At 51.0% G+C, this 25,601-nt stretch overlaps 2 protein-coding genes across 2 annotated transcripts; one reads left to right on the top strand and one right to left on the bottom strand.

Annotated features, from left to right (window-relative positions):
- Nucleotides 1-4,816: 4,816 nt before the first annotated feature.
- LOC126001108 (Na(+)/H(+) exchange regulatory cofactor NHE-RF3-like) lies at nucleotides 4,817-9,287 on the bottom strand. Its single transcript, XM_049768288.1, has 2 exons — nucleotides 8,813-9,287; nucleotides 4,817-4,968 (listed from the first exon to the last, which is right to left on the bottom strand). The coding sequence occupies exons 1-2, from the start codon at nucleotides 9,285-9,287 to the stop codon at nucleotides 4,817-4,819; spliced, it is 627 nt and encodes a 208-aa protein (XP_049624245.1).
- Nucleotides 9,288-16,724: 7,437 nt separating this feature from the next.
- Nucleotides 16,725-25,564, top strand: SMARCD2 (SWI/SNF related, matrix associated, actin dependent regulator of chromatin, subfamily d, member 2). The gene is made up of 13 exons (XM_049779503.1): nucleotides 16,725-16,958; nucleotides 20,552-20,736; nucleotides 20,906-20,948; nucleotides 21,059-21,181; nucleotides 22,449-22,604; nucleotides 23,101-23,196; nucleotides 23,301-23,402; nucleotides 23,511-23,672; nucleotides 23,814-23,911; nucleotides 24,049-24,184; nucleotides 24,281-24,403; nucleotides 24,493-24,594; nucleotides 24,664-25,564. Exons 1-13 carry the CDS (start codon nucleotides 16,740-16,742, stop codon nucleotides 24,715-24,717), a joined length of 1,599 nt encoding a protein of 532 aa, XP_049635460.1. The 5' UTR covers nucleotides 16,725-16,739; the 3' UTR covers nucleotides 24,718-25,564.
- The last annotated feature ends 37 nt before the right edge of the window (nucleotides 25,565-25,601 follow it).

Genomic DNA, 25,601 nt, shown 5'->3' with positions numbered 1-25,601 from the left:
AGATTGCACAGTGATAGGGCATTTGCCTTATACACAGCCAATCCAAGACAGACAGTGGTTCAAATACCGGCATCCCATATGGTCCCTGAGCTTGCCAGGAGTGATTTCTGAGCACAGAGCCAGGAGTAATCCCTGAGCGCCACCAGGTGGGTGTGACCCCCCAAAAAAAACAAAAACAAAACAACAACAAAACAAACAAAAAACTCTAATCCAGGGCCAGAGCGATAACACAGTAGGGCCTTTTACCTTGCAAGCCGCCCACCCAGGTCGGACCCAGGTTTGGTTCCCAGCATCCCATATGGTCCCCTAAGCCTACCAGGATCGATTTCTGAGTACAACGCCAGGAATAACTCAAGCGCTGCCTGATGTGGCCCAAAACCAAACCAAACAAAAAAAATAATAATAAAATTATACTCCGGATGAATATGTTACCCTTGTGTGTGTGTGTGTGTGTGTGTGTGTGTTTTGGGGGGGGGGTCACATCCGGCAGTGCTCAGGGGTTATTCCTGGCTCCATGCTCAGAAATTGCTCCTGGCAAGCACGGGGGACCATATGGGACGCTGGGATTCTAACCAATGACCTTCTGCATGAAAGGCAAATGCCTTACCTCCATGCTATCTCTCCGGCCCCTGAATATGTAACCCTTATTCCAGAATAACAATAATGCCGTAACTCAGAACTTTCTTTGGAAATGATCTAGAACTGGCTTTTAAAAGATACCCATAAGGGCCCGGAGAGATAGCACAGCGGCGTTTGCCTGCAAGCAGCCAATCCAGGACCAAAGGTGGTTGGTTCGAATCCCGGTGTCCCATATGGTCCTCCGTGCCTGCCAGGAGCTATTTCTGAGCAGACAGCCAGAGTAACCCCTGAGCACCACTGGTTGTGGCCCAAAATAAAAAACAAAAAAAAAGATACCCATAAAAACCCCAAATAAACACACACACACACACACACACACACACACACACAAACCAAAAGATATCTTTGTTAAACTATTCTCTGAAGAAAAAGAATGTTATTACTTGGTTATTCTATTTGCTGAACTTAGCTCCAATTTACTTGTGTCTCCTTCCAGGTCTCAAAAAATTAAGAATATTCTAAATAGGGCCAGAGTGATAGCACAGTTTAGTGGGGTGTTTACCTTGCATGTGGTTAACTCAGGTTTGATCCCAGGCATTCCATATCGGACCCTGAGAACAGAGCCAGAAATAACCCCTGAGCTCCACCAGGTGTGGCCCCAAAACAAAACAAAACAAAACAAAACAAAATAATATTCTAAATAAAGTACCAAAGCAACTAAAGAAATTTCAAAACAAAAAATCTGAATAATAACTGCCTGAAAAAGTATAAAAGGGGCCTGAGCAATAGTATAACAGGTAAAAGACCTGCTTTGCATGTAGCCAGGGTTCAACCCTCAGACACCTTATTGTCCCCAAGCCCTAACAAGTCTAATCTCTGACTATAGAGCTACTGAACACTGCAGGGCATGGCAGAAAATTTTAGGGAGGGAGGGAAGGAGATAAGGAGGGAGGAAAGGAGGAAAGGAAAAGGAAAGGAAAGGAAAGGAAAGGAAAGGAAAGGAAAGGAAAGGAAAGGAAAGGAAAGAAAAGGAAAGGAAAGGAAAGGAAAGGAAAGGAAAGGAAAGGAAAGGAAAAGGAAAAGGAAAAGGAAAAGGAAAAGGAAGGAAAGGAAAGGAAAGGAAAGGAAAGGAAAGGAAAGGAAAGGAAAGGAAAGGAAAGGAAAGGAAAGGAAAGGAAAGGAAAGGAAAGGAAAGGAAGGAGGAAGGAAGGAAGGAAGGAAGGAAGGAAGGAAGGAAGGAAGGAAGGAAGGAAGGAAGGAAGGAAGGAGGGAGGGAGGGAGGGAGGGAGGGAGGGAGGGAGGGAGGGAGGGAGGAAGAAGGAAGGAAGGAAGGAAGGAAGGAAGGAAGGAAGGAAGGAAGGAAGGAAGGAAGGAAGGAAGGAAGGAAGGAAGGAAGGAAGGAAGGAAGGAAGGAAGGAGGAAGGAAGGAAGGGAAGGAAGGAAGGGAAGGAAGGAAGGAAGGGGAAGATTCAGTAGATCTAGACTAGAGAGATCCAGTCAGGCCAGGTTTATTTGAAAAAATGTGAAAAACCTAACATGAGTAAAATTTTAACTTATAGGAAAGATATGTGAAATAAACTTAGAAAAAACAGTTATGGGCCGGGTGGTGGCGCTAAAGGTAAGGTGCCTGCCTTGCCTGCGCTAGCCTTGGACGGACCGCGGTTCGATCCCCCGGTGTCCCATATGGTCCCCCAAGCCAGGAGCAACTTCTGAGCACATAGCCAGGAGTAACCCCTGAGCGTTACCGGGTGTGGCCCAAAAACCAAAAACAAAAACAAAAAAAAAAAAAAAAGAAAAAACAGTTATTATGCTACCAGGAGAATCTAGAAGTTTTCAAGTGGCCTTATTTTTACCAAAATTAAGAATATGAGCATTTGGGGCTGGTGAGGTGGCGCTAGAGGTAAGGCTTGCAAGTGCTAGCCAAGGAAGGACCGCAGTTCTATCCCCTGGCGTCCCATATGGTCCCCCCCCCCAAGCCAGGGGCAATTTCTGAGCGCTTAGCCAGGAGTAACCCCTGAGCATCAAATGGGTGTGGCCCCCCCCCAAAAAAAAAAGAATATGAACATTTTATTGGCTATGCTGGAAAAAGAAAATGTGAATAAAATATACCAATGACTACAGAATCAATTAGAAAGCTATTTCAGGGGCTGGAGCAATAGTTCCTGTCATGAAAAGTTTGGTTGGTGTGAGGAGGGTATCTAATATGAATACACTGTTGGAATGTCTTGGCCATTTAGTATGAACTGGACTTCTGTCAGCATTTGGAAGTTTCACAATCCAATTATTTCCAGAGTTAATGCGTGCACGCACACACACACACACTTTCCCTTTTCCAAAGTCTCTTCCCTCTTCCTGAGTTTATTATCCCTTTACGCAACTCAGTCTCTTTGCAATGAGACAAACTATGACTACTCTCTTACCACCCCTGGACTCTCCTCACCAGTCCAGTATAAGACCCCTTCAACTACACTCTTTTGGGGAAGGTTGAGGTTCTAGGTCATCCCATCTATATTCAGGTAACTCCCACCCCTGCCAGTACTTGGGGCACTCTATGTGGTGTGAGAGAAGGAACCAGGATGGGATGTGGCTAACCCTAGGATGTCACTGAGAATCAGGACTAGGCGACTGCTTTCTCTTGTCATCCCCTGAATTTTTCTTGGAGTTTGAGCAGGGGGCCTCTTGCCCTCACCTGAACAATCTGCAGCAATCCAATGCTGCTTGGGAGTCTCCTAGCCAGGCCACCACCACCAACCGTTCCCATCCTCTGACCAGGGACTTCCCCACAGACTGGCACACTAAGCCACTAAAGCAAAGAAAGATGACCAAAGTAAATAAGATCACTCAAGGGGTTGGAGAGACAGCACAGTGGGATTGAATCCTGGGCACATCTGGAGTCCTTCTACCCCTTCCCCCCGCCCCATCCACCAGAGGTAGAGGGGTGTGTGTGTGTGTGTGTGTGTGTGTGTGTGTGTGTGTGTGTATGTGTGTGTGTTTGAATCCTGGGCACATCTGGAGTCCTTCTAAGGTTGCAGTCAGGCTCACAGGACAACAAAAGCAACAGGGAAGCGCGAGTGTATGTATAGAAGGTAAGGTTGCAGTTAGGCTGACAGGACAACGGAAAGCAACAGGGAAGCCTGTGTGTGTGTGTGTGTGTGTGTGTATAGAAGGTAAGGCTGACAGGACAACGAAAGCAACAGGGAAGCCTGTGTGTGTGTGTGTGTGTGTATAGAAGGTAAGGCTGACAGGACAACGAAAGCAACAGGGAAGCGTGAGTGTGTGTGTGTGTGTGTGTGTGTGTGTGTGTGTGTGTGTGTGTGGAACGTAAGGTTACAGTTAGGCTGACAGGACAATGAAAGCAACAGAGAAGCCTGGAGGACCAGACAAACCCAAGGTCTTTCCGCAAGCCCGTACCTCCAAAATCCCACCATACTGCTCCCTTTAGAGTCAGCCTGCTGCACCCTGAGGCCTTCTGGGGTGCCCAACTGACCCCCACAACGCACGCCCTTAACTAGCTGTGCCCTGGTTTTACTTTGGGGCCACACTTGGAGATGCTCAGGGATCACTCCTGGCTGGGTTGAGGGGACTTTTTTGGGGGGATGCCAGGGATAGAACCGGGGACTGCTTTGTGTGAGGCAGACCCCCCTCTCCCAATCTAGCATTATAGACAGCAGTCGCCATTTTGGTAACCTTTCTCCCCAAAGTTTTGCCCACAGTAAGTATGCAATAAACGGTTCTTGAACAAGTAAAGACAATTCCTTAGGAAAAAAGGCTCTTAGGGAAAAAGGTAGACTGGGCTTTGAGATGCTCCTGGCGTCGTGTCCTGGCAGCATAGGAGAGAAAACAAATACTGTTAATAGTCACATATATCTCAGAAAAAAAAATACTGACATATTCGCAAGCGCTTGAAGGAGGGGAGAGGAAGCGCCCCCCCAAACACCCCCAAACTCAGGGTTCGAATTCACCACGAGGTTCTCACGCTCTGGGCCCGAACTAAGGGGAACCCCGACGGCATTTTGGGGTCCCACTGAAAATATGAAAACGCAGACGTATTTGAAACTTGGAAGAGAGAGAGAGAAGAAGAAGCAGCAAAGAGCCGCGCAGGGACCATTTTTCTGTCAGCCTCAGGGCCGCCCTGTGAGGTGGGTGTGAGGCGGCGAAGCCACAAGTCACTGGCACAGATTTTGACGGGGAAGAACCTAGGACTCCCCGACACGCACCACAACCGAGCTGGGAAAGCCTAATGGCGCTCGCTGCGGCCGCTCTCGCGTCCTTCAGCGTCCGCCTCGCCCTCCGCCGCGTTCTCCTCAGCCTCGCGCTCCCGACCGTTGGGAAAAGAGCGACACAGGTGTGTGTGGGGGGGGGCGCGCGCGACGCAGGCGTCTGATCTGCCTAGATACAGGTGACGTCACCGCGGAAGGAGAGCGCCGATTGGCTGACGCCGCAAGGCGAGCAGAAAAGGCGAGCGCCTATTGGCTGACGCCGCGGGGCGAGCAGAAAAGGCGAGCGCCTATTGGCTGACGCCGCGGGGCGAGCAGAAAGTGAAGCGAGGTGGGAGAGGGGTGGCGGGGAAGTCGAGCGCGGGAAAGTCTGTGGTCTGCCCCCCTCAGGAAGGCGCGTTTGACTCAAGAGCGCGACCTGGATGAAATATAAGTCTGACGCCAAAGGAAAATGGTTCTGGCCGGCAATGATGGCCTTTCTGAGGGAAATAAGGATTTGTTCTCCCCCCCCCTCGTGCCTCTGGTGGTGCGGTCTGACCACGAGCTCCTAAGGCGGGAAAGGAAGGCCTTGGCGGGAAAAGGCGGCCTTGGAGACGGGCTTTGAGGCGCTTGTGGCTGTTTCCCCTCAGTTAGTCACTAACTTCCTCAGTCATCCTGAGGGGAATAATGGGGGGAAGGAGAAGAGGTGGGTATCAGGAAAGGGCTGCCTTCCTTCACACACCACCGCCATTACCATTTCTTAACTATTTCTCAAGCTGCCCTCAGCACTTCCTACCAGTCAGGACTAGTCAGGGCCAGTCAGAACCAGTCAGGGCCAGTCAGGACCAGTCAGAACCAGTCAGGGCCAGTCAGGGCCAGTCAGGACCAGTCAGGGCCAGTCAGGGCCTGTGAGGACCAGTCAGAGCCATTCAGAACCAGTCAGGACCAGTTAGGGCCAGTCAGGGCCATTCAGAACCAGTCAGGACCAGTCAGGGCCAGTCAGGACCAGTCAGGACCAGTCAGAACCAGTCAGGGCCCTTCAGAACCAGTTAGGGCCAGTCAGGGCCAGTCAGGACCAGTCAGAACCAATCAGGACCAGTTAGGGCCAGTCAGGACCAATCAGAACCAGTCAGGGCTAATCAGGCCCGTGTCCCTCTTTCTCTCAGCCCCAACTCTCGCGATTGTTGTGTCGCAGTCTCCTTGGTCCTCATTTCCAACTGTTGACTTCAGCCCTAGTTTGGTGGGTCCACCTGCCTCTTGGCCTGATCCTGAGGACAGTGAGCTTTGAATTTGGAAAGTTATTTGGAGGAGAAAAATGATTGAATAGGGCTGGAGAGATAGCACAGCGATAGGGTGTTTCACTTGCATGCTGCAGACCCAGGAGGGACCCCATTGGATTCCCAGCATTCCATATGCCCCCCCGCCCCGCCCCAGCCTGTCAGGGGTGATTTCTGAGCGTAGAGCCAGGAGTAACCCCTGAGCGCCGCCAGGTGTGGCCCCCAAACCAACCAATCAAGTTTAAGATTAAAAAGAGGAGCCCGGAGAGATAGTATGGAGGTGGGGCATTTGCCTTGCATGCAGAAGGATGGTGGTTCGAATTCGGGAATCCCATATGGTCCCCTGAGTTTTCCTGGAGCGATTTCTGAGCCCAGAGCCAGGAGTAACTCCTGAGCACTACCAGGTTTGGCCCAAAAATAAAAAAATTAAAAAAAAAAAAGATTGGGCCGGGCGGTGGCGCTGGAGGTAAGGTGCCTGCCTTACCTGCGCTAGCCTAGGAGATGGACCGCGGTTCGATCCCCAGGCGTCCCATATGGTCCCCCAAGCCAGGAGCGACTTCTGAGCGCATAGCCAGGAGTAACCCCTGAGCGTTACCGGGTGGGGCCCAAAAAAAGAAAAAAAAAAGATTAAAAAGAAAAGAAAAAGTATTGAATAAAACTGTGTGGGAGGCCAAACTTGCCTTGTGCACAGCTGATTGAGGTTATATCTCTGGCATCCCATATGGTCCCCCAAGCCTGCCAGGAGTAATTCTTGAGCATTTCTGGGTGTGTCCAAAATTAAAACCAGCAACAACAAAAAAGGACTGTGAAGGGGGGTTGGTGTAGGGAAGCAGCACAATGGTTACTCCCTTTTAAAGAATGAGTGAGGAACCAGATTTGGAAAAGGCTCACAAGTGGAATGACTTACTAGTTAGAAGTTTGGGTGTTTAGGGGCCGGAAATAGCACAGCGGTAGAGCATTTTTGCCTTGCACACGGCTGACCTGAGACAAACCTGGGTTCAATTTCCAGCATCTCATATGGTCCCCTGAGCCTGCCAGGAGTGATTTCTGAGCACAGAGCCAGGAGTAACTCCTGAGTGCCACCGGGTGTGACCCAAAAGCCAAAAAAGAAAAAAAGAAAAGAGAAAAAGAAAAGAAGTTTCGGTGTTTAGTGTTTTGGTTTTTTTGTTTTGTTTTGTTTTGTTTTGTTTTTTTTTTTTTTTTTTTTTTTTTTTTTTTTTTTTTGGGCCACACCCGGAGCACTCAGGAGTTACTCCTGGCTATGTGCTCAGAAATAGCTCCTGGCAGGCACGGGGGACCATATGGGACACCGGGATTCGAACAAACCACCTCAGGTCCTGGATCGGCTGCTTGCAAGGCAAAGGCAGCTGTGCTATCTCTCCGGCCCCGTTTTGTTTTGTTTTTAAGTAAAAGGCTACTAGGAGTACACCCTGGGATGTCCAGGATGTTGCTCAGCTGTGATCAAATTTGCTCCGTGGTATTAAAGAACTTATATACACATACTTATACATACTCTGCTGCTCTAGCCATATTGCAGTTCCAGTGTATGTTTTAAGAGGAGTATTTCTTGAGGCTGGAGCGAGAATACAGCGAGTATGAGATTTGGCTTACATAGATCCATTCCTGTACCACATATGGTCCCCCCAACCCTGCCAGGAGTGATCCCTGAACATTGCAAGTGTGACCCCAAAGTAACAAAATTAAAAAGAGCTGTATTTCTTGTCCTGGATGAACTTTTTTTTTTTTCCCTGAGTGGGGAGCATCCCCAGGGCTGCTCAGGACTTACTCCTGGTTCTACACTCAGGAATCACTCCTGCAGTGTTCTAGTGACCATATGGGATGTCCTGAATTAAACTCTGACCAGTACGTGCAAGGCAAGTGCACTACAAGCTGTGCTATCGTTCTGTCCTCATGGATGAACCTCTTATCTGTCCTCTACTTGTTTACTTAGTGGTTCCTTGTCCTCAGACTAACTGCAACCAGCTGCTGTTCCTGCACTCTTATGTACCAGCACTGTCTTGTCTCTCCACTCTCCACTCTCAAAGGGAGAGTCTGAGAAGAAACAGAAGCTTTGAGTCAGAGGTGTCTGCTCATGAATCCTTTTCAATGTAATACCAACTTTGGGAGCAACAAAAAAGAAGTAACTTTCTGGTTTCCTTATCTGTCCAAAATAATGTTTAACCTATGAATAGGAACCTACCATGGTTTGTTTTGAGGCCACACCTGGTAATGCTCATAGCTTACTCCTGGGTTTGCTCAGGGATCATTCCTGGTAGACTTTGGGAGGACCAGATGGAACCTGGTTGTGCTGTGTACAAAGCGAACACCCTATCTGCAATTCTGTCTCATAGGCCCTACCATGATATTTTTTTTTGGGGGGGGTCACACCGGGCAGTGCTCAGGGCTTACTCCTGGTGCTATGCTCAGAAATAGCTCCAGGGCAAGCTTAGGGGACCATATGGGATGCCGGTATTCGAACCACCGCACTTCTGCATGCAAGGCAAATGCCCTATCTCCATGCCATCTCTCCAGCCCAATGCCTTTTTTTTTTTTTTTTTTTTGGTTTTTGGGTCACACCCAGCAGCACCCAGGGATTACTCCTGGCTCTATGCCCTACCATGATTTTTTTCCCCTACCATGATGTTTTTTCCCTTTTTATTTTTTCCCCATTCACTTTGATCACATGATCATCAGTCAGGACACCAGCCTTCATGGCCACCCCTTAAGGTATTATGTCGGTCAAGTATACTTCCTTTTTGCCTTGGACAGTTTTGAGTGAGAAGCCATAACTGTTCTCGCTTTTACCAGGTAGCAGAGACGAGGCTGGGCACATGTCTGCACCACTTCCATTCATCATCAGGGATGGCTTCTCACCATCCACTCTCGGTTCCTTCTGACTGTGGCCCAGTTCCTTCAAGTCTACCTGTGCCTTCATAGCTTTCTCATAGGACCCACCATTCAGAACCAAAAAAGTCACTGAGATCCCGCTCTTGCGAACCAGATCCACAACCTGCATGTGCTCTTTCTTGTCCACAAAGACACCATTGATCCTAAGCACCCTGTCTCCGTCCTGGAGACCCGCCTTCTTCACAGGACTGTCCTTCTCCACCAGCCGGACCAGGTGGCCATCGATGTCCTTCTCAATTCGCAGAAAGAAACCATAACTCTGTCCTTCTTGTTTGGACAGCTTGCATTCTCGGGGGTTAAAAGTGGAAGCCATTTCTGGGCAGCCCATATTGGGAACTAGGTAGAAGGTGGCTGCAAGCAGTGAGGCAAAATTCCTACCATGATTTTTGATGCTAAATAGGTATTTGATAAATGGAAGCCTGCATTTACCTGTTTGTAACTCAAAAATACCTTTACTGGGACCTGAGTTATAGCACACGGGGGAGGACATTTGCCTTGGAAGCAGCCCACCCGCATTTGATCCCCAGCATTCCATATGGTCCCCCGAGTCTGCCAAGAGTGATTCTGAGCACAGAGCCTCTGTGTGTGTATGTGGCTCCAAATCAACAACAACAAAAATTTTCAAAAAATAATTATTTTTGATTTTTGGGCCACACCCGGCAGCGCTCAGAACTTACTCCTGGCTCTGTGCTCAGAAATCACTCCTGGCAGGCTCAGGGGACCATATAGAATGCTGGAATTTGAACTCAGGTTCATCCTGAGTAAGGCAAACACCCTACCGCTGTGCTATCTCTTCAGCTGCAGGCTGTTTTGTTTTTTTTGTTTTGTTTTGTTTTGTGAAGGAAGCTACCTGGTCTTTGAAGTCACCCCAGAAGCCCAAGCTGTTAGATCCCCTCTGGCCTCCTCAACTGTTGCAACCAATAAAGGCCTTTAGGGTTATTTTTTGGGGGGGGTTTCTTTTTGTTTGTTTGGTTTTTGGGCCACACCCGTTTGACGCTCAGGAGTTACTCCTGGCTATGCGCTCAGAAATCGTTTCTGGCTTGGGGGGACCAGATAGGACCGAGGAGAATCTAACTGAGGTCCATCCTAGGATAGCTCTTGCAAGGCAGACACCTTACCTCTAGCGCCACCACTCCGGCACCAATAAAGGCCTTTAATGTCTAAAGTTAAACAAACAAACAAACAAACAAACAAACAAAAAATTCCATTCCATTTCCAGGATGTGGTTTCTTTCATTTTTTTTTAGAACACTTATTACTACCGATGTTGTTAGATATCTAATTGTTGTTATATAACAAACACTGGCTCACTGGGACAACCCCATATCTTCCCAGTAATACATTTCATATTGTCAGATAGGTACACAAAATTGAAATTGTACAAAACACAATTAGGTTTTATTACTGTGTGTATTTTGTTGTTTTGTATTGAGAACTGGATGGTAAACATTTACCACCATTAAACTGTATATATCTGTTTATTGTTTTTTCTCATGTTCTAGCATAGTTTTTGCCTCACTACTGTGTCTTAGCACCTAGAACAAAGCCAAGCACATAGTATATTCCAGATAAGAATTTAGTCATTGAAAGAGTTGAGTCTGTGAAGAGTGATGTTTGCACACCTTCATTTTCTTTTCTTTGGGTGTGGGGAGGGCACACCCAGGGGTTCTCAGGGGTTACTCCTGGCTCTACACTCAGAAATTGCTCCTGGCTGGCTTGGGAACCATATATGATGCCATGAATCAAACCCAGTCCTGTCCTGGGTTATCCAGGTGTTTGGTAGGCAAACACCCTACTGCTGAGCTATCACTCTGGCCCATTTTCTTTTTTTGTTTTTAATGGTTTTTAATTACATTTTTTAAGCCCCTTGGATACAAAATTGTTCATGATTAAATTTCAGTTATAGTATGTACACCACCCTCTACCACTGCACATTTCCCACTACCACTGTTCCCAGTTTCCCTTCCCCATTTTACCTCTCTCTTTCTCTCTTTTTTCCCATCTCTCACCTTCTCTCCCTGATGCTGTGATTTACACTATTGCTAATGAAGGGGTACCATTACTTTACCCCCCTTTAGCAATAGTTTCACCTATCACTGTCACCGTGAACTGTTCACTACACTAACTGTATTCATCGGTCTTTGTGGCAAACTTCATATCATGGACTAGTCTTCCAGACCCTCATTTCTATTTTCTCTGGATATTATTACCATACTGTGAGATTATTCTAGCTCTATTCCTCTCCTTCTGACTCATTTCACTCAGCATAATACTCTCCATATTCATTCATGTATAAGCAAATTTCATGACTTCAATTTCCCCTAACAACTGGATAGCATTCCATAGTGTATCAGATGCACCACAGTTTCTTTAGCTACTCATCTGTTCGCAGGCACTTGGGTTGTTTCCAAATTCTGGTTATTGTAAATAATTCTGTGATGAACATAGGAGTGCAAAGAGCTTTTCTGCATGATGTTTTTGGGTTCTTAGGGCATATTCCTAGGAACACACCTTCATTTTATTGTGGGGAGGCATCACCCCTTTGTATAAAAGAGTCTCAGCTTGTGTCACTAGACTCTTGAAGCTCTTTCAATTTTCTTTCTGCTGCTTATATACTTATATACCATTGTGCTCACACACTTGGTTGTTGTGTTTTCACTGAGCACTGCTGGATATGGCTCCAAAACTGGAAAAAAAACTAAAAACAAACTAAACAACAACAAAAAAGGATTCTCTCCGTAGGGGCTGGAGTACTGTATGTAGGGTGCTTGTTTTGTACATGTCCAATCTAAGTTTCTTCCCTGGAACTCCATAGAGATCCAGGAGTGATCCCTAAGTGCAGAGCTAGGGGTAAACCCTGAGTGCTGCTTGGTGTAATCTAGCCCTCCATTCCCCCCAAAAGAAGATTCTTCTATATTACTCCTATATTAGCTTGCCAGTAGTATATTACTACTTCTATATTACACCTCTTCCTCCGGTTGCACTTGTTGTTGACAAGTCCTGAGGGCTACACTCTTGGTTATGCAGTGAGGACAACACTTGTACAGCTGGGATCACACTCTGGCAATGTGGGGCAGTGGTGTGAAAAAAGAAAAATCCAGAAATAAAGTGGGAAGATCACAAATCACCAAGTCCAAAAGAGCAAGCAGAAAGCTCAAGAGCTAGAAGCCAAAGTGAATTTACAGTTAAGTTGGTTTTTAACTTTAGCCTTAGTCAGCTGATTTCTGGTGGTTTTTTTTTTTTTTTGGGGGTCACACCCGACAGCGCTCAGGGGTCACTCCTGGCTTCAGGCTCAGAAATTGCTCTTGGCAGGCTCGGGGGACCATATGGGATGCCAGGATTGGAACCACCGACCTTCTGCATGCTATCTCTCTGGCCCCAGTCAGCTGATTTCTCATTAGAACTAACTTGGAACAGAGTTCTGGGGTGGAGAGGCAGAGGTAACTTTTATCAGTGTTATTTCCGGAACAGGCCTTGTTTCTGCACTTTCCTTGTCTTCCTGGAATTCATCATAGAAAAGTGTGTAGATGGAGACAGAATCCCAGACAAAAGCCACATGGCACAATATGATGAGTAGCATTCCAACAGAAGTTTAGACAAAATGCACTGGTGCTGTGGAAAACAGAAAGACAAAGACAAATTGATGATGGCAATTGCAGGGTGGGGTAAGGAAGAGAAAATTCCAGAGGCACCTAGGTTAGCTGTGTGCAAGACAAGCACCTTACCCATTGTACTATTTCTCTGGCCCTCTAAGGAAGTTAATTTTGAGCCAAAGAATAGTATAGTATAGTATAGTATAGTATAGTATAGTATAGTATAGTATAGTATAGTATAGTATAGTATAGTATAGTGAGTAAAGTGTACTTTGCTTGTGTACAACCTGGGTTCATTCCTCAGCACACCACATATGGTCCTCCAGGCACTGCCAGGAGTAATCCCTGAGCACAGGCCAATGTGCCCCTGTCCTCCCAATAAATAATGGAATGGTTGAATTGTTTTGGACCACAATCATTGATGCTCAGGGGTTACTATCTATCACTCTAACCCTAAAATGGTTAATTTGTATTACCTGAAGCTTGACTCAATTCAAAATAAACAGTGTCTGTCTCAACAGGGTATATATTTTAATGAGGGAGCCTAATAAGTAAATTAGTTCAACAAAATAAAATAATTATGTGTTTTATTGGAGGGGGTGTAATAAGGGGAGGGTGAAAGGATTAAGAAAAATCAAGGGGCAGGGCCTGAGCAATAATGCAGTAGGTAAGGAGCTTGCCTTGCACATACTCAACTCAGGTTCAATTCCCAGCTTTCCACATGGTCCTGAGCACTGCCAGGAGTGATTCCTGAGTGCAGAGCCAAGAGCAACCTCTGAGCATTGCCAGTGTGTCCCTGCCCTATGGAAATTGGAAGAGAGAGTTGAGGAGAGTCGATTGGCAGTTGGAAGAGATAGTTGAAGACAGTCGGTTGGCAGTTGGAAGAAATGTGGCAATTGGGCCTGGATATGCCACTTTGTTATGCTGGTATAAAAGGAGAAACTTGCCTGTTGTGTGTGTGGGGCAGAGCAATGCCTACTGGCTCATAGTGGGGGGGAGGGGAAACAGAGGTAAAGCATTGGAGAAATGCTGCCTGCTTTGCAAATATTCGCTTTTTTTGTTTTTGTTTTTTTTTTTTTTTGGCCATACCCGGCGGTGCTCAGGGGTTACTCCTGGCTGTCTGCTCAGAAATAGCTCCTGGCAGGCACGGGGGGGGGGGGGGGACCATATGGGACACCGGGATTCGAACCAACCACCTTTGGTCCTGGATAGGCTGCTTGCAAGGCAAACGCCGCTGTGCTATCTCTCCGGGCCCAAATATTCGCTTTTATATTGTCTTTGAATCCCGGGCCTCCCTAGCCACCTCTGGTCAGTGAATTTCTATCTAACTTTCTCTTCCTCTCTCTGGAACCCCTGGGCAGCAGCAACAGTTCTCAGACACTAGAAGGAACAAGAAATATATATATATATATAGTTTCTTCTTTCCTCTCCCTCTCTGTCCTGGGTGGGCAGTTACTACAAGTTGGCGTCCCTGGATTGGCTCGAGGTCCCACCTAGCATCTGGGTCTCACGAGCCCCTGTGAGCCTTGCAGAACCAGGGCCCTGGCAGCCTTGGGGATCTGCAGCCTGCAGCCCTGGGCCACTTGGGCTTCTGCACTGCCACATCAAAAAGGAAAAGAAAAATCAGGGCCAGAGGCTTTGGTGAGAACTTTACAGTTTAAGGAATTTCTAGGAGACCCTCTAAACTGATGCCTAGAGAGCAAAAAAGATAGTAATTTTTATAGATTCCCAGATAGAACTGGAAGAGATGGTGAGGAGGGAGATTGCTTTGTGGCAAAATGGGCCTTGCCTTGCAAGTGTCGAATCCTGAATTTTATCCCACAGGCACCAGGAAAAGCCCCAGTGACTTGATTGTCCAAGACCTCCACTGACTGGTGCAGCAAGTGTGTATACTATGATGTACATTGAACATTGAAGCAGGAGTGTGGTCTTTATTGAGCCAGTGTGAATGCCACAGTTACCCCAGCAAGCACCACAGCTGAGATGAGTGGGATTTTAAGAAGCACTTATACGGGCCCGGAGAGATAGCACAGCGGCGTTTGCCTTGCAAGCAGCTGATCCAGAACCAAAGGTGGTTGGTTCAAATCCCGGTGTCCCATATGGTCCCCCGTGCCTGCCAGGAGCTATTTCTGAGCAGACAGCCAGGAGTAACCCCTGAGGATCGCCGGGTGTGGCCCCAAAACAAAACAAAACAAAAAAAAGAAGCACTTATACAAGCACTGAAACAAAACTTTGGCCTCTACCCCATGGGCACTGTGACTGAGTGTTTGAGCACTCTGACAAAGGATGTACGACCCGATTATTGCAATATAACCAAGGGAGTCAATGCTGTGGAGTAGCCAGGGCTTGCAAAAAGTTTGGTGAGGGTGGATGACATTCAGTCCAAAAGCAATGGGGGCTGGTAACGGTTTTAAGCAAGGATATTGAAGTCTTTTATTTATTTTGAAATGTGTGTGTGTGTGTGTGTGTGTATGTGTGTGTTAGGGGCTCAAAATGAACAATCAAGACCCTCCCTGTTAAAGGGCTCTCTCTTATTCAATGTCTGACAGTTTCTTGTATGCTGTTGTTGTGTGTTTTGTTTTTCAGCCACACCTAGTTGTGCTCAAAGGTTACTTCTGGCAGGCTCAGGGGACAATATGGGATGCCAGGGATTGAACCTGGGTAAACTGTGTGTAAGTCAAGTGCCCTACCCGTTGTACTATTGCTCCAATCCCCCAATAATCGACAATGACTCAGACTGAGCTAGCAACTTTTGGGGAGAAATAGGAGTGAGATCTCTAAGGACACCAAGAGCCAGTATAGCAAAAGCAGTAGGGTTTATCATCAGAGGAAAGATACCAGGAAGACTGAGCAGAGCCAACTAATTTCTATAAAAAGTTGGAGGACTGTTCTATAAACAGGATTTGGGGAATTATGGTACAGAACTTGGCTGGGAATCAAAGCAAATCAAGGGATTTATATACAGAAAAATGTTTCAGCAACTGAAAAGTGTAGAGACGGAAATGCAGAATCATGGGTCCTTCTTCAGAGCTACAAAATCAGCATCTACATTTAAAATAAATTTGGTTTTTGTTTTGGGGTCACATCCAGCAATGTTTACAGGTTACTCCTGGCTCTGTGCTCAGGAAACAGTCCTGGAAGCCTCACTCGTGGCAGGCTTGGGGGACAATATAGATGCCGGGGATTGAACCTTGGTTGGCTACGTGCAAGGCAAAGACCATTAATATTTAGAAATAAAAATATTTAGAAATCAGTGGCCTTTAACATAGGAGAAACCCACTGGTTCCTTGTCATAGAGGAAACAGTTTATTTTGGGGATCACATCCAACTACGTTCAGGACTTATTCTTCACTCTGTACTCTGGGATCACCTCTGGCAGTGCTCAGGGGTCCATAAGAGGTGCCAGGGATCGGATGCGGGTTGGCCAGCACCCTATTCACTCTACTATGACACTGGACAAAACTGTTGTTTTTTTTTTTTGTTTTTTTTTTGGGCCACACACTGCAGCGCTCAGGGGTTTCTCCTGGCTCTGGGCTCAGAAATCGCTCCTGGCAGGCTCGGGGGACCCTATGGGATACCGGGATTCGAACCACAGTCCTTGTGCAAAACTATTTTCAAAGAACGTCACCGAATGCCTCCCGGAGCCGCGGACACCAAAAAAGTGGCTTCACCGGGTCACCGGGAGAGCGGCACGTGACCTCCGCCCAGCGAATCACATTTCGCAGCCAGCTTCGGCCCCGCCCCTCCAGCGAAGGGCGGACCCAGAGTTATGGGCGGGGCAGCAGGCTGGTTGGGGCGGGGCCTGTTGTGGGCGGGTCCCAATATGGGCGGGCTTTGAGGAAGCGGCCTCGGCCCGCGAAGCGGCGTGTGGGCAGGGCCTAGCGCGGGGCGGGGCGGGGTCCCGGCGGCTTCCGGGTAACCGGTCCCGGGCGGCGAAACCCCTGGAGGTGCCCCCGGGCTGGGCGGGCCGGCCGGTAGCAGATCCCGGAGCCGGAGTCTCCCGGGCAGGAGCGGAGTCGGCCTCGGCCTCGGCCGCGCGGCCCGAACCTCGCGCACTAGGGCGGGGAAATCCCGGAACCGGATCCGCCAGCCCGGACCCGGAACGAGGTCGGAAAGGCGCGGAGCCGGATCGGGCCCCTCCGCCTCCGCCACCGCCACCGCCAGCGCCGGGCGGGACTTCCCGGAGCGATGTCGGGCCGAGGCGCGGGCGGGTTCCCGCTGCCCCCGCTCAGCCCCGGCGGCGGCGGCGCCGTGGCCGCGGCCCTGGGGGCACCGCCTCCGCCCGGGGGGCCCGGGATGCTGCCCGTGCCGGCCTTGCGGGGCCCGGGGCCGGCTGGCGGCGTGGTGGGCCCGGGGGCCGCCGCCTTCCGCCCCATGGGCCCTGCGGGGCCCGCGGCGCAGTACCAGGTGAGCGGGGCCGGGAGCCTGGGGCTCGGCTTGGGGCGGTGGAGAGCCGGTCGCGGGCAGGGCGGCGGGTCGGCTGGGGGGGTCTGGGGGGGCAGAGTTCTGCTGTTGGGGGGCCGAGCCGGGCCCCCCACCCCGGACCCCGCACTGTGGGTCACCCCGCGCTGGCCCTGGGCCCGGGAGAGGAGATGGTTCCCAGCTGCTGGGGAGCAGGAAGCGGGGCCTGGCGCCCACTGGCAGGGCAGGCGCCGCCCGGGCCGGGGGGCTGCAGCCAGTGCGGGGAAAGCCAGCCCCGCACCGACACCGACCCCGACAGGCGAGGCCCGGCCGGAGGAGGCTCGGGGGGCCCCGTGCTGGGCTGGCAGACTCCCCTTGGCTTCAAAGCGTCGGTCCCGACCCCGTCCGTGGGGCTCGCAGGGCTGCGGAGGAGCGTCTCAGGTTGCAGCTTCAAAGGCCGCCGAGAGGCAGGCGGAGTGCCGGGGTCAGGTTGGGGAACTCGGCCTGACCCCGCCGCTGCCCCCCCCCCCAGATCTGCCCTTTAAGTCTTTAAGGCCTTGCAGCGTCTTTCCGGTTCCCGCTCACCCCGTTAGCTTGGGAGGTTCCGAAGTTGCCCCAGCCCCAACACCACCTGCCTGCGAGCGCTCCTGCTTTCGGAGGCGGCTTCTCGCTGGGAGGAGGGCGGGAGAAAAAAGACTCCGCTGGCCCCTCCTCGAGCCCGTCTCTAGGTGGAGGTGCCAGGTGAATCCGGCGCCCCATGGGGTAATGAGCACGTCCCACGTGGGGACACCGGACCCGGCTTTTTGCAGATGCCTACCAGGGGACAGTGAGCAAGCAGCCTTCCTTCTTCGTCTCGACTCTCGGGCCCTTGCCTCCCTTCAAAGGAAACAGTCTGTGTGGTGTTGACTGTGTGGCCCCAGAAACTGAAATCGGGGTGTAGCTCTAGCACAGGCTCTTTCACAGTGGGGATTCATGCGCCCACTTTGCTGCTGAGGCTCCCAGCTTCCCTGGCTCCCACTTCTTGGGCGCCTGGAACCCTGCAGAGCTAGTACTTTCCTGTGCGTAGGGGAGGACTGACCCCTCACACTGGGCTGCTTGGATGCGAGTCCTGCCTGGCTTCTTTCCAGGCCCGGCGTTGTGACTCCAGAAGGAGGGACTGGAGCCCTGGGAAGCGAAGGGGTTGCTGTGTGGGAGTGGAGATGGGGGAGCATGGATGTTGGGCAATAAGGGAGGCTAATAGGACAGCTAATGATCTAGCTGTGGGTTAGCTGAGTCGTTTCCAAAAGGGGGGGGGGCATCAGCCACAGGCACCTCACTTGCCCTCAGCATGCACCACTGAGCGTGTCCTGGGACCCCTAAGCACCCCTAGGCTGAATGATTCCAAAGTGACCCTGAACCCTACAGAGTCCCAATAATAAAGTGGCCCCTATAATAAAGAATTAAAAAAAAAATCAAAACCTCACATGGAAATAACTCAGTGGGGAGGCTTACTGCATAGTTCCGTATTTTATTCTCTCTCTCTCTCTCTCTCTCTCTCTCTCTCTCTCTCTTTTGGTTTTTGGGTTACACCCTGCAGCGCTCAGGGGTTACTCCTGGTTCTGTACTCAGAAATCGCCCCTGGCAGGCACGGGGGACCATATGGGATGCCGGGATTCGAACCACCGTCTTTCTGGATGTAAGGCAAATGCCCTACCTCCAGGCTATCTCTTTGGTCCCAGTATTTTATTTTCAAGGAAGGGCCTCTTCTCAGGGACCCTCAGACCCAGGAACTTTCTGGCCCCACCATCCCAGGTGGTGGCCCTTCAGTTAGAGACATTGCCAGGGCAAGAGAAGAGGGGGCTACTGCCTGCTTTGGGGTTCGGTGCTCAGATCCAAGCCTGCTGGCCAGGAGGCTGGGAGATTGAGAGTTCAATTCCTGGGTTGTGCATTTGCAGTGGAGGGTTACCAGGCTTTCAAGTCAACACATGCAGCTTGGTAAAGCTACGCTGGGTCTTCCTGAACTGTGCGCAGTCTCTTGCGGCTGGGGCCCTGGCTGAGCAGCGGGCTAGGGGGTTCTGCAGTGGAGTATAGAGCAGATGGTGGGGCAGGGGGTGGGAAGGGGAGAGTGGTGTCTGTTTCAGACCTTGCTTATGCCACCTGGTCCCGGGAATAGGGCAGCATGGGGCCAAGTTGTGAAAGCCCCAGGGAACAGCTTCTGGGGATTGCGGGTCCCCGGTACAGCTGTAGGTCCCAGCTCTGCTTTGTTCCTTGTCCTTTGGCTCAGGTGCTGGGGTGGAGAAACTGGAAACTGTCTGGTCTGGAGGGTCTGGAGCCTGGCCTTCCTGCAGAGGCCAAGCGGAGCTGTTTTCTGTCATCTCTGGCCATGGCTCATTAGGGCCTTCAATCAGGCTGCCTTTAGCTTCTCAGCAGCTCAGATGAATCGCTTCCTGATGAGAGGGGCTTAGAGCTGTGGAATTCGCAAGGATCCTGCAGTAACTCCCCATTCCACCTCTCTCCTAGTGAGAACAGGGATGGTGTTGGGTGAAGCAGAGGAAGAACCATCTCTGTGTTGTGTGGGTGAGGGGTCCTTGATTTGGTGGCGTCCCCACCCTGCCTGGCTGGGCTGGCTGGTTGTACTGGGTTGCATAATCTAGGCCCTGGGGCCAGCCCTGTGAGGCTGCCAGGGACAGTGTGTTCGAGGCAGAGCTGCCAGACAGGCCTTGCAGACAGCAGGCACAGGAAAAGGTGAAGGGGGTCTGAGACTACCTCCAAATGGTGGCTGGGATCTGGCACTAGGAAGTGCTCTGCAGGTTTCTTGAGGTGCCCTATCTGTTCCCCAGACTTGGACTTGGACCCTTGCTTTCCACCTCATCTGTCTGTTATCCTGTCTGGGATGGCGGGGACTGTGTGGAGGCTGAGCCTATCTGCTACCAGGTGCATATGGGCCGCAAACGGGCAGAGTCCAGTGCCAGCTGCCCTCTCGGCAGGCGTCCTGGGGGGCCAGGCAGTAAGGGGAGGAGGGCGGGAAGAGATCTAAGTGGGGCCATCTGGTGACCAGATGGTCTCTGGTCTCTGCCCGGGGCTGCTCCCACTAGTAGGTAGAACTGACATGTCTCGGCCTCCTGTCCTGTTGGAGCTTGCTCACCTGGGACTGCTGCCTTTCTTCCCAGCCTTCTCAGGGACCTGCCTGCCAGCTCGCTTCCATTGCAGCACCCCGCAGGGTCACCTCCCTGCTGAGCTTCTTCAAGTGAAGGGTGGTCTGAACTGGCACCTGCTTATCTTGGGGAGCAGGAGCTCAGCGTGCTGGGACTTGGAGGGTGGCTTTGGGGCCGCAGGAGTCCCCGGGGCCCTTCCCTCTGCAGCAGATTCTCCGCCCACCCCTGGGCTCTGGAGGCCCCATTCGCTGGCAAGGCTGCCAGGGCGGTTGGAGGGGGTGGGGCAGGTGTGGTTTACACTTCTGCTCCCAGCCGCCTGCTCCCCTTTGTTCCTGCCCCTCCAGCCCAGATCCACACCGTGCTGCTGCGTCCACCTGGCCCAGGAGAGGGATGGAGGGAATGGGCTTTGGGCCTCGTCGGGCCCTGCCCTTGACTTATGCACCACCCTTGCCGTACTTTCCGCAGCGGCCGGGCATGTCACCTGGGAGCCGCATGCCCATGGCTGGTCTGCAGGTGGGACTCCCTGCCGGTTCCCCTTTTGGTGCAGCGGCTCCACTTCGACCTGGCATGCCACCTACAATGATGGACCCATTCCGAAAACGCCTGCTGGTACCCCAGGCCCAGCCCCCGATGCCTGCCCAGCGCCGGGGGTAAGATGGCTCATTTCTCCACCCTCCCACTCACCAGCGCTGATGGTGCAGGTTTTCGGCCCTGTGTGCTGCCTGATGACCATACCTGGGGGTTGGAAGGGGCCTGGGGTGTGTGTAGAGGAGCGGGTCCTTTGAACCGTTTCCACTTAGGGGGTTTCTGTCCTCTCAGGCTGAAGAGGAGGAAGATGGCAGACAAGGTTCTACCTCAGCGTGTGAGTGTTGGGAAGGGGTGTGGGCAGGTGCCCGTGGCAGGCCATTGGTGGTCTCTCCCTCATCCCAGCACCCTAGCGGAAACAAACAGAAGGATTCCTTCTTCCTCCAGATACGGGAACTTGTCCCAGAGTCTCAGGCGTACATGGATCTCTTGGCTTTCGAGAGGAAGCTGGACCAGACCATTGCTCGAAAGCGGATGGAGATCCAGGAGGCCATCAAAAAGCCTCTGACGGTGTGTGCAACCAGTTGTTCCTACTTGAGCCTCCCCCTCGTTTGGTGGTTCTGCTTTCCCTTCTGTGGCACCAACTTTCAGTAAGGGAGGGGACCCTAACTTGTTTTTAGGGAGATACTTAATAAAGTGATAGGAAGTATTTAGTGAGATACTTCTTAGGATTGGAGAGTGCAGGTGAGGCATTTGTCTTGCATGCAGCAGCTGCCTTGGGTGTGATCCTGGCTTGGATGGCAGGTACCTCATATGATCCTTTGAGTACCACTAGGGGTCACTCTTGAGCATAATGCCAGGAATAGCCCCCTGGGCACTAGGGGGCATGGCTCCCAACTCCCCAAAAGAAGGAGGTAATATTTCATAGTCAGAGCTGCGTAAACACTATTGTAATAGATGTTGTGCTTTGTGTCATTTTGTTTTAGTCATTTCTATATATGCATGCACATGAAGGCTGGTTCATGATTTTAGACATAAATGCATGGAGGTGGTCAGAATCTGGTCTGGATGCTAGTTTAGATACAGGTAGTTTTTGACTCACTCCCTGGAGTGAGTCAAATCCCTGGAGAAAACCCACTTCTACTTTTAAAAAATAAAAAGATGGGGCTGGAGAGATAGCATGGAGGTAAGGCATTTGCCTTTCATGCAGAAGGTCATCGGTTCGAATCCCAGCGTCCCATATGGGCCCCTGTGCCTGCCAGGAGCAATTTCTGAGCATGGAGCCAGGAATAACCCCTGAGCACTGCCGGGCGTGACCCAAAAACCACACACACACACACACAAAAAAAATAAAATAAAATAAAATAAAAAGATAAAACAATTCCAAGTGACAGGCTTTCCAGGAGACAAGGATGTTTGGGATAATGGTGAGCATCTATTTAGGCCCAGATAGAATACAGGAGTTAAACAATACAGGCAATCCCATTTTGCGCCCCATCACTATATATGGTCATCAGAGTGATCCCTGGTCACAGAGCCAGAAGTAAGTCCTGAGCATTTCCAGGTGAGGCCCAGAAAGCCCAAACCAAAACAGAACATGATCCAGAAGTCTGATTTGTTTGGTAGCCCTGTTGTATCCCTTGTGTCTTCTGCTGGGGGAATTGTTGGCCATACAATATAAAATATAAAATGAGATTTCCTTGGAGGTCAGGATTGAGATTTTGTTCTTTTATTCCTGTTCCTCAGGGGATACTCAATGTTAAGCTTAGAAGTGGGCATTTGGGCACCATGGTTTCCTGCTGCTTTGGTCCACCTCTTGCTGTCTTTCTTCTTTTAGCAAAAACGGAAACTGCGGATCTATATTTCCAACACGTTCAGTCCCAGCAAGGTGGAAGGTGACAGCACTGGAGCTGCAGGAACCCCTGGGGCAACCCCAGCAGGGGACAAGGTGGCTTCCTGGGAGCTCCGAGTAGAGGGAAAACTGCTGGATGATGTGAGTTGATGAGGGGAGGTACTGGAGGGAAGTTGCCTGTGTGGATTTAATTGGGCCTAGTGGCTGGAGAGTACAGCAGGAGGGCTTTTTTGCCTTGCACATGGTAGGTTCAATCCCTTCTCCATATAGTCTGAGCACTGCTAGAACTGCCAGGTGTGCCTCCCACTCCCAGACACACACACACCCCATATACACACAAAAAAAGGGATTGGGGCTAGATCCTTGGGTGCTTAGAAGAGGAGAGTAGTTGGAGGTGTCACTGTGCAGTGCCAAGCCAAATTGGGGCTAAGAACTTGCGTGGTTATTCAGCAGTACTCCTGCAGAGGGCAGTACAGCATCTTGGCTAGGAAAGTGCTTGATCCTTTCCAGTCTCTTGCTTGCCCCTTTCCTTCAGGCTTAGGCTCTGAAGTAACCCAAACTCACGTCTAAAAGCTTAGGTTGAGTGTTCCACAGAATACCCCCCCCCCAAATCATTCACCCCCTCTTCTATCTCCAGCCGAGTAAACAGAAGAGGAAGTTTTCATCCTTCTTTAAAAGCCTCGTCATTGAGCTAGACAAGGAACTCTATGGGCCCGACAATCACCTGGTGGAGGTGAGCATGGACCTGTGGCATGGGGAGCCCAAGCGCATGCATGGCCAGGCCAGAAGTGGGTGTGATCTGATCCTGTGGGTGACAAGTTTTGCTCCCTCTGTCAGTGGCACCGGATGCCGACCACCCAGGAGACGGATGGCTTCCAGGTGAAGAGGCCTGGAGACCTCAATGTGAAATGCACCCTCCTGCTCATGCTGGATCACCAGGTGCCAGAGGCCCCGGCCACCTAATAAAACACCTCCTGTCCTTGCCTGCTGTTCCTTTGGCTTTTCACAGGACCCTCCCCTCTCTGACGACTTTCTGTCCAACCCTAGCCTCCACAGTACAAATTGGATCCCCGGTTGGCAAGACTGCTGGGGGTGCACACCCAAACGAGGGCTGCCATCATGCAGGCCCTGTGGCTCTACATCAAACACAACCAGCTACAGGACGGCCATGAGCGCGAGTACATCAACTGCAACCGTTACTTCCGCCAGGTGAGCCAGGAGGCCACCCCACTGTCTCTCAGTCCTGCCATGCCCACAGCTCCAAAGCCCCTCTGGATTGTCCTGGGCCACATTCCTCACATTGTCCTCTGGGTCCTCAAAGGCATCACCTAGCTCTGGTACTTTCTCCAGATCTTCAGTTGCGGCCGCCTCCGTTTCTCTGAGATCCCCATGAAGCTGGCCGGGTTACTGCAGCATCCAGACCCCATCGTCATCAACCATGTCATTAGGTAATGGAGCAAGAAGAGAGGGAGGCTGACCTAAGAGCTGCTTCCTTGGGGTTGATCTGAAGCTAGACGCAGGTTAGACCCAGGGCTCGAGGGTGGGCTGACTGGGTCCTCACGCTTCCCTTCATGTGCTCGTCCAGTGTGGACCCCAATGACCAGAAGAAGACAGCCTGCTATGACATTGACGTGGAGGTAGATGACCCCCTTAAGGCTCAGATGAGCAATTTCCTGGCTTCTACCACCAATCAGCAAGAGATTGCCTCCCTGGATGTCAAGGTAGGCTCTTGCTTCCTCAGCACCCCACGGGTTGGGGCAGACCGCTGAGCATGTAACTCTGGATGTGGAGGTAGGTGACACAGCCTTTTCTCCTAGATCCATGAGACCATTGAGTCTATCAACCAGCTGAAGACTCAGAGGGATTTCATGCTCAGCTTTAGCACGGACCCCCAGGACTTCATTCAGGAATGGCTCCGTTCGCAGCGTAGGGACCTCAAGGTGCAGCCCTCCTTCATGAGGCTGATCCCCATCTTCCTGCCCCGGGGATTGGCTCAGGGCTGGAGACCATTTTTCCTTGCTTTCTGCAGATCATCACTGATGTGACTGGTAATCCTGAGGAGGAGAGACGAGCTGCCTTCTACCACCAACCCTGGGCCCAGGAAGCTGTGGGGAGGCATATCTTTGCCAAGGTGAGACTCTACCCTGGCCACCCCCCTATGGTGGTGAGCCCCAGGGGTTGACCCACTGTCCTTTCTCAGGTGCAGCAGCGAAGGCAGGAACTGGAACAGGTGCTGGGAATTCGCCTTACCTAACTGCTCAGGGACCCTGGCCTTTCCTCGCCTGCTCAGCCTGAATGGGGTCCATCCTCCAAGGCCCCAGACACATAGGACAAGGTTGGGGTGAGGGCTGTCTCCCATCACCCTCTGTCCCCCAGCTTTAGTTTCATACATGTAATGTTAGGATTCCCTGTTGCTTGGTTCCTGGAGCCTTAGTCCTTACTTTGCAGTTGGCTTTAATTGGGTTCACACTAGCCACCTCCTTGCCCCCCTGCAGGCAGGCCCAAGTGGGACTGCTGGAGGCTGCGCTTGGACTGGACCAGTCGCTTCCAAACCAAAAGCCACTGGCTTTGCTTGTTTACAGACTCCCCTCTGGGGCTGGGGAGCTGGCAGAGGAAGAGGGGCGCAGCTCGTGTTCTTCCTGGCCTTTCTAAAACCAAAGTTCTTTGCCATTCCTACAAGTCCAGCCTTGTTGCTGGTTTTTCCTTTTCTTTGGGTATTTGCACTATGTGGGGAACAGGTTTTTCTATGCGGGAGCCACTTTTTTTGTACAGGGGTGAGTTGGGTTTTTCAGGGAGTCCTGGTTGGTGCCTGTCTTGGTTCTCTTTCCTCAACTATGCAAGCGGCTGTAGCCGCCATCATCTCCTGGGGTGCCAGAGGGCTGCTCCCCAGCTCCTTGGGTCCAGGGTGGGAAAAACCTCAAAGGGGGAGGAGGCCCAGTTCTTAAGCATGGCCCAACGTGCGGGAATATATGTATTGGTGGGAGGTGGCAGGTCTGTTATTGCCTGACCAAACCTGGTGAGGAGAATGGGCCCAGAGAGGGCATGGTAAGGGCCACTTCTGGCAGGTTTGGAAAATTCCAAATAAACCCTTTTGTTTCTGAGTGGTACCCAGTGTGATCATTCAACAGCACCGCCCTT

The sequence above is a fragment of the Suncus etruscus genome, chromosome 1 (genome assembly GCF_024139225.1).
Source record: "Suncus etruscus isolate mSunEtr1 chromosome 1, mSunEtr1.pri.cur, whole genome shotgun sequence".
NCBI classification, from domain to species: domain Eukaryota; kingdom Metazoa; phylum Chordata; class Mammalia; order Eulipotyphla; family Soricidae; genus Suncus; species Suncus etruscus.
Note: the sequence above shows the minus strand (reverse complement) of the source record. Positions and strands in the feature narration are given on the sequence as shown.

Excerpts from the sequence above, each read along its gene's own strand:
- SMARCD2 (XM_049779503.1), top strand. The coding sequence starts at position 16,740 with ATGTCGGGCCGAGGCGCGGGCGGGTTCCCGCTGCCCCCGCTCAGCCCC. Across the intron at positions 23,197-23,300 it reads CCGACAATCACCTGGTGGAG|TGGCACCGGATGCCGACCAC; the intron begins GTGAGCATGGAC and ends TCCCTCTGTCAG. Across the intron at positions 23,673-23,813 it reads GCAACCGTTACTTCCGCCAG|ATCTTCAGTTGCGGCCGCCT; the intron begins GTGAGCCAGGAG and ends TACTTTCTCCAG.
- LOC126001108 (XM_049768288.1), bottom strand. The coding sequence starts at position 9,287 with ATGGGCTGCCCAGAAATGGCTTCCACTTTTAACCCCCGAGAATGCAAG. Across the intron at positions 4,969-8,812 it reads CTCACTCAAAACTGTCCAAG|GCAGATCAGACGCCTGCGTC; the intron begins GCAAAAAGGAAG and ends ACCTGTATCTAG.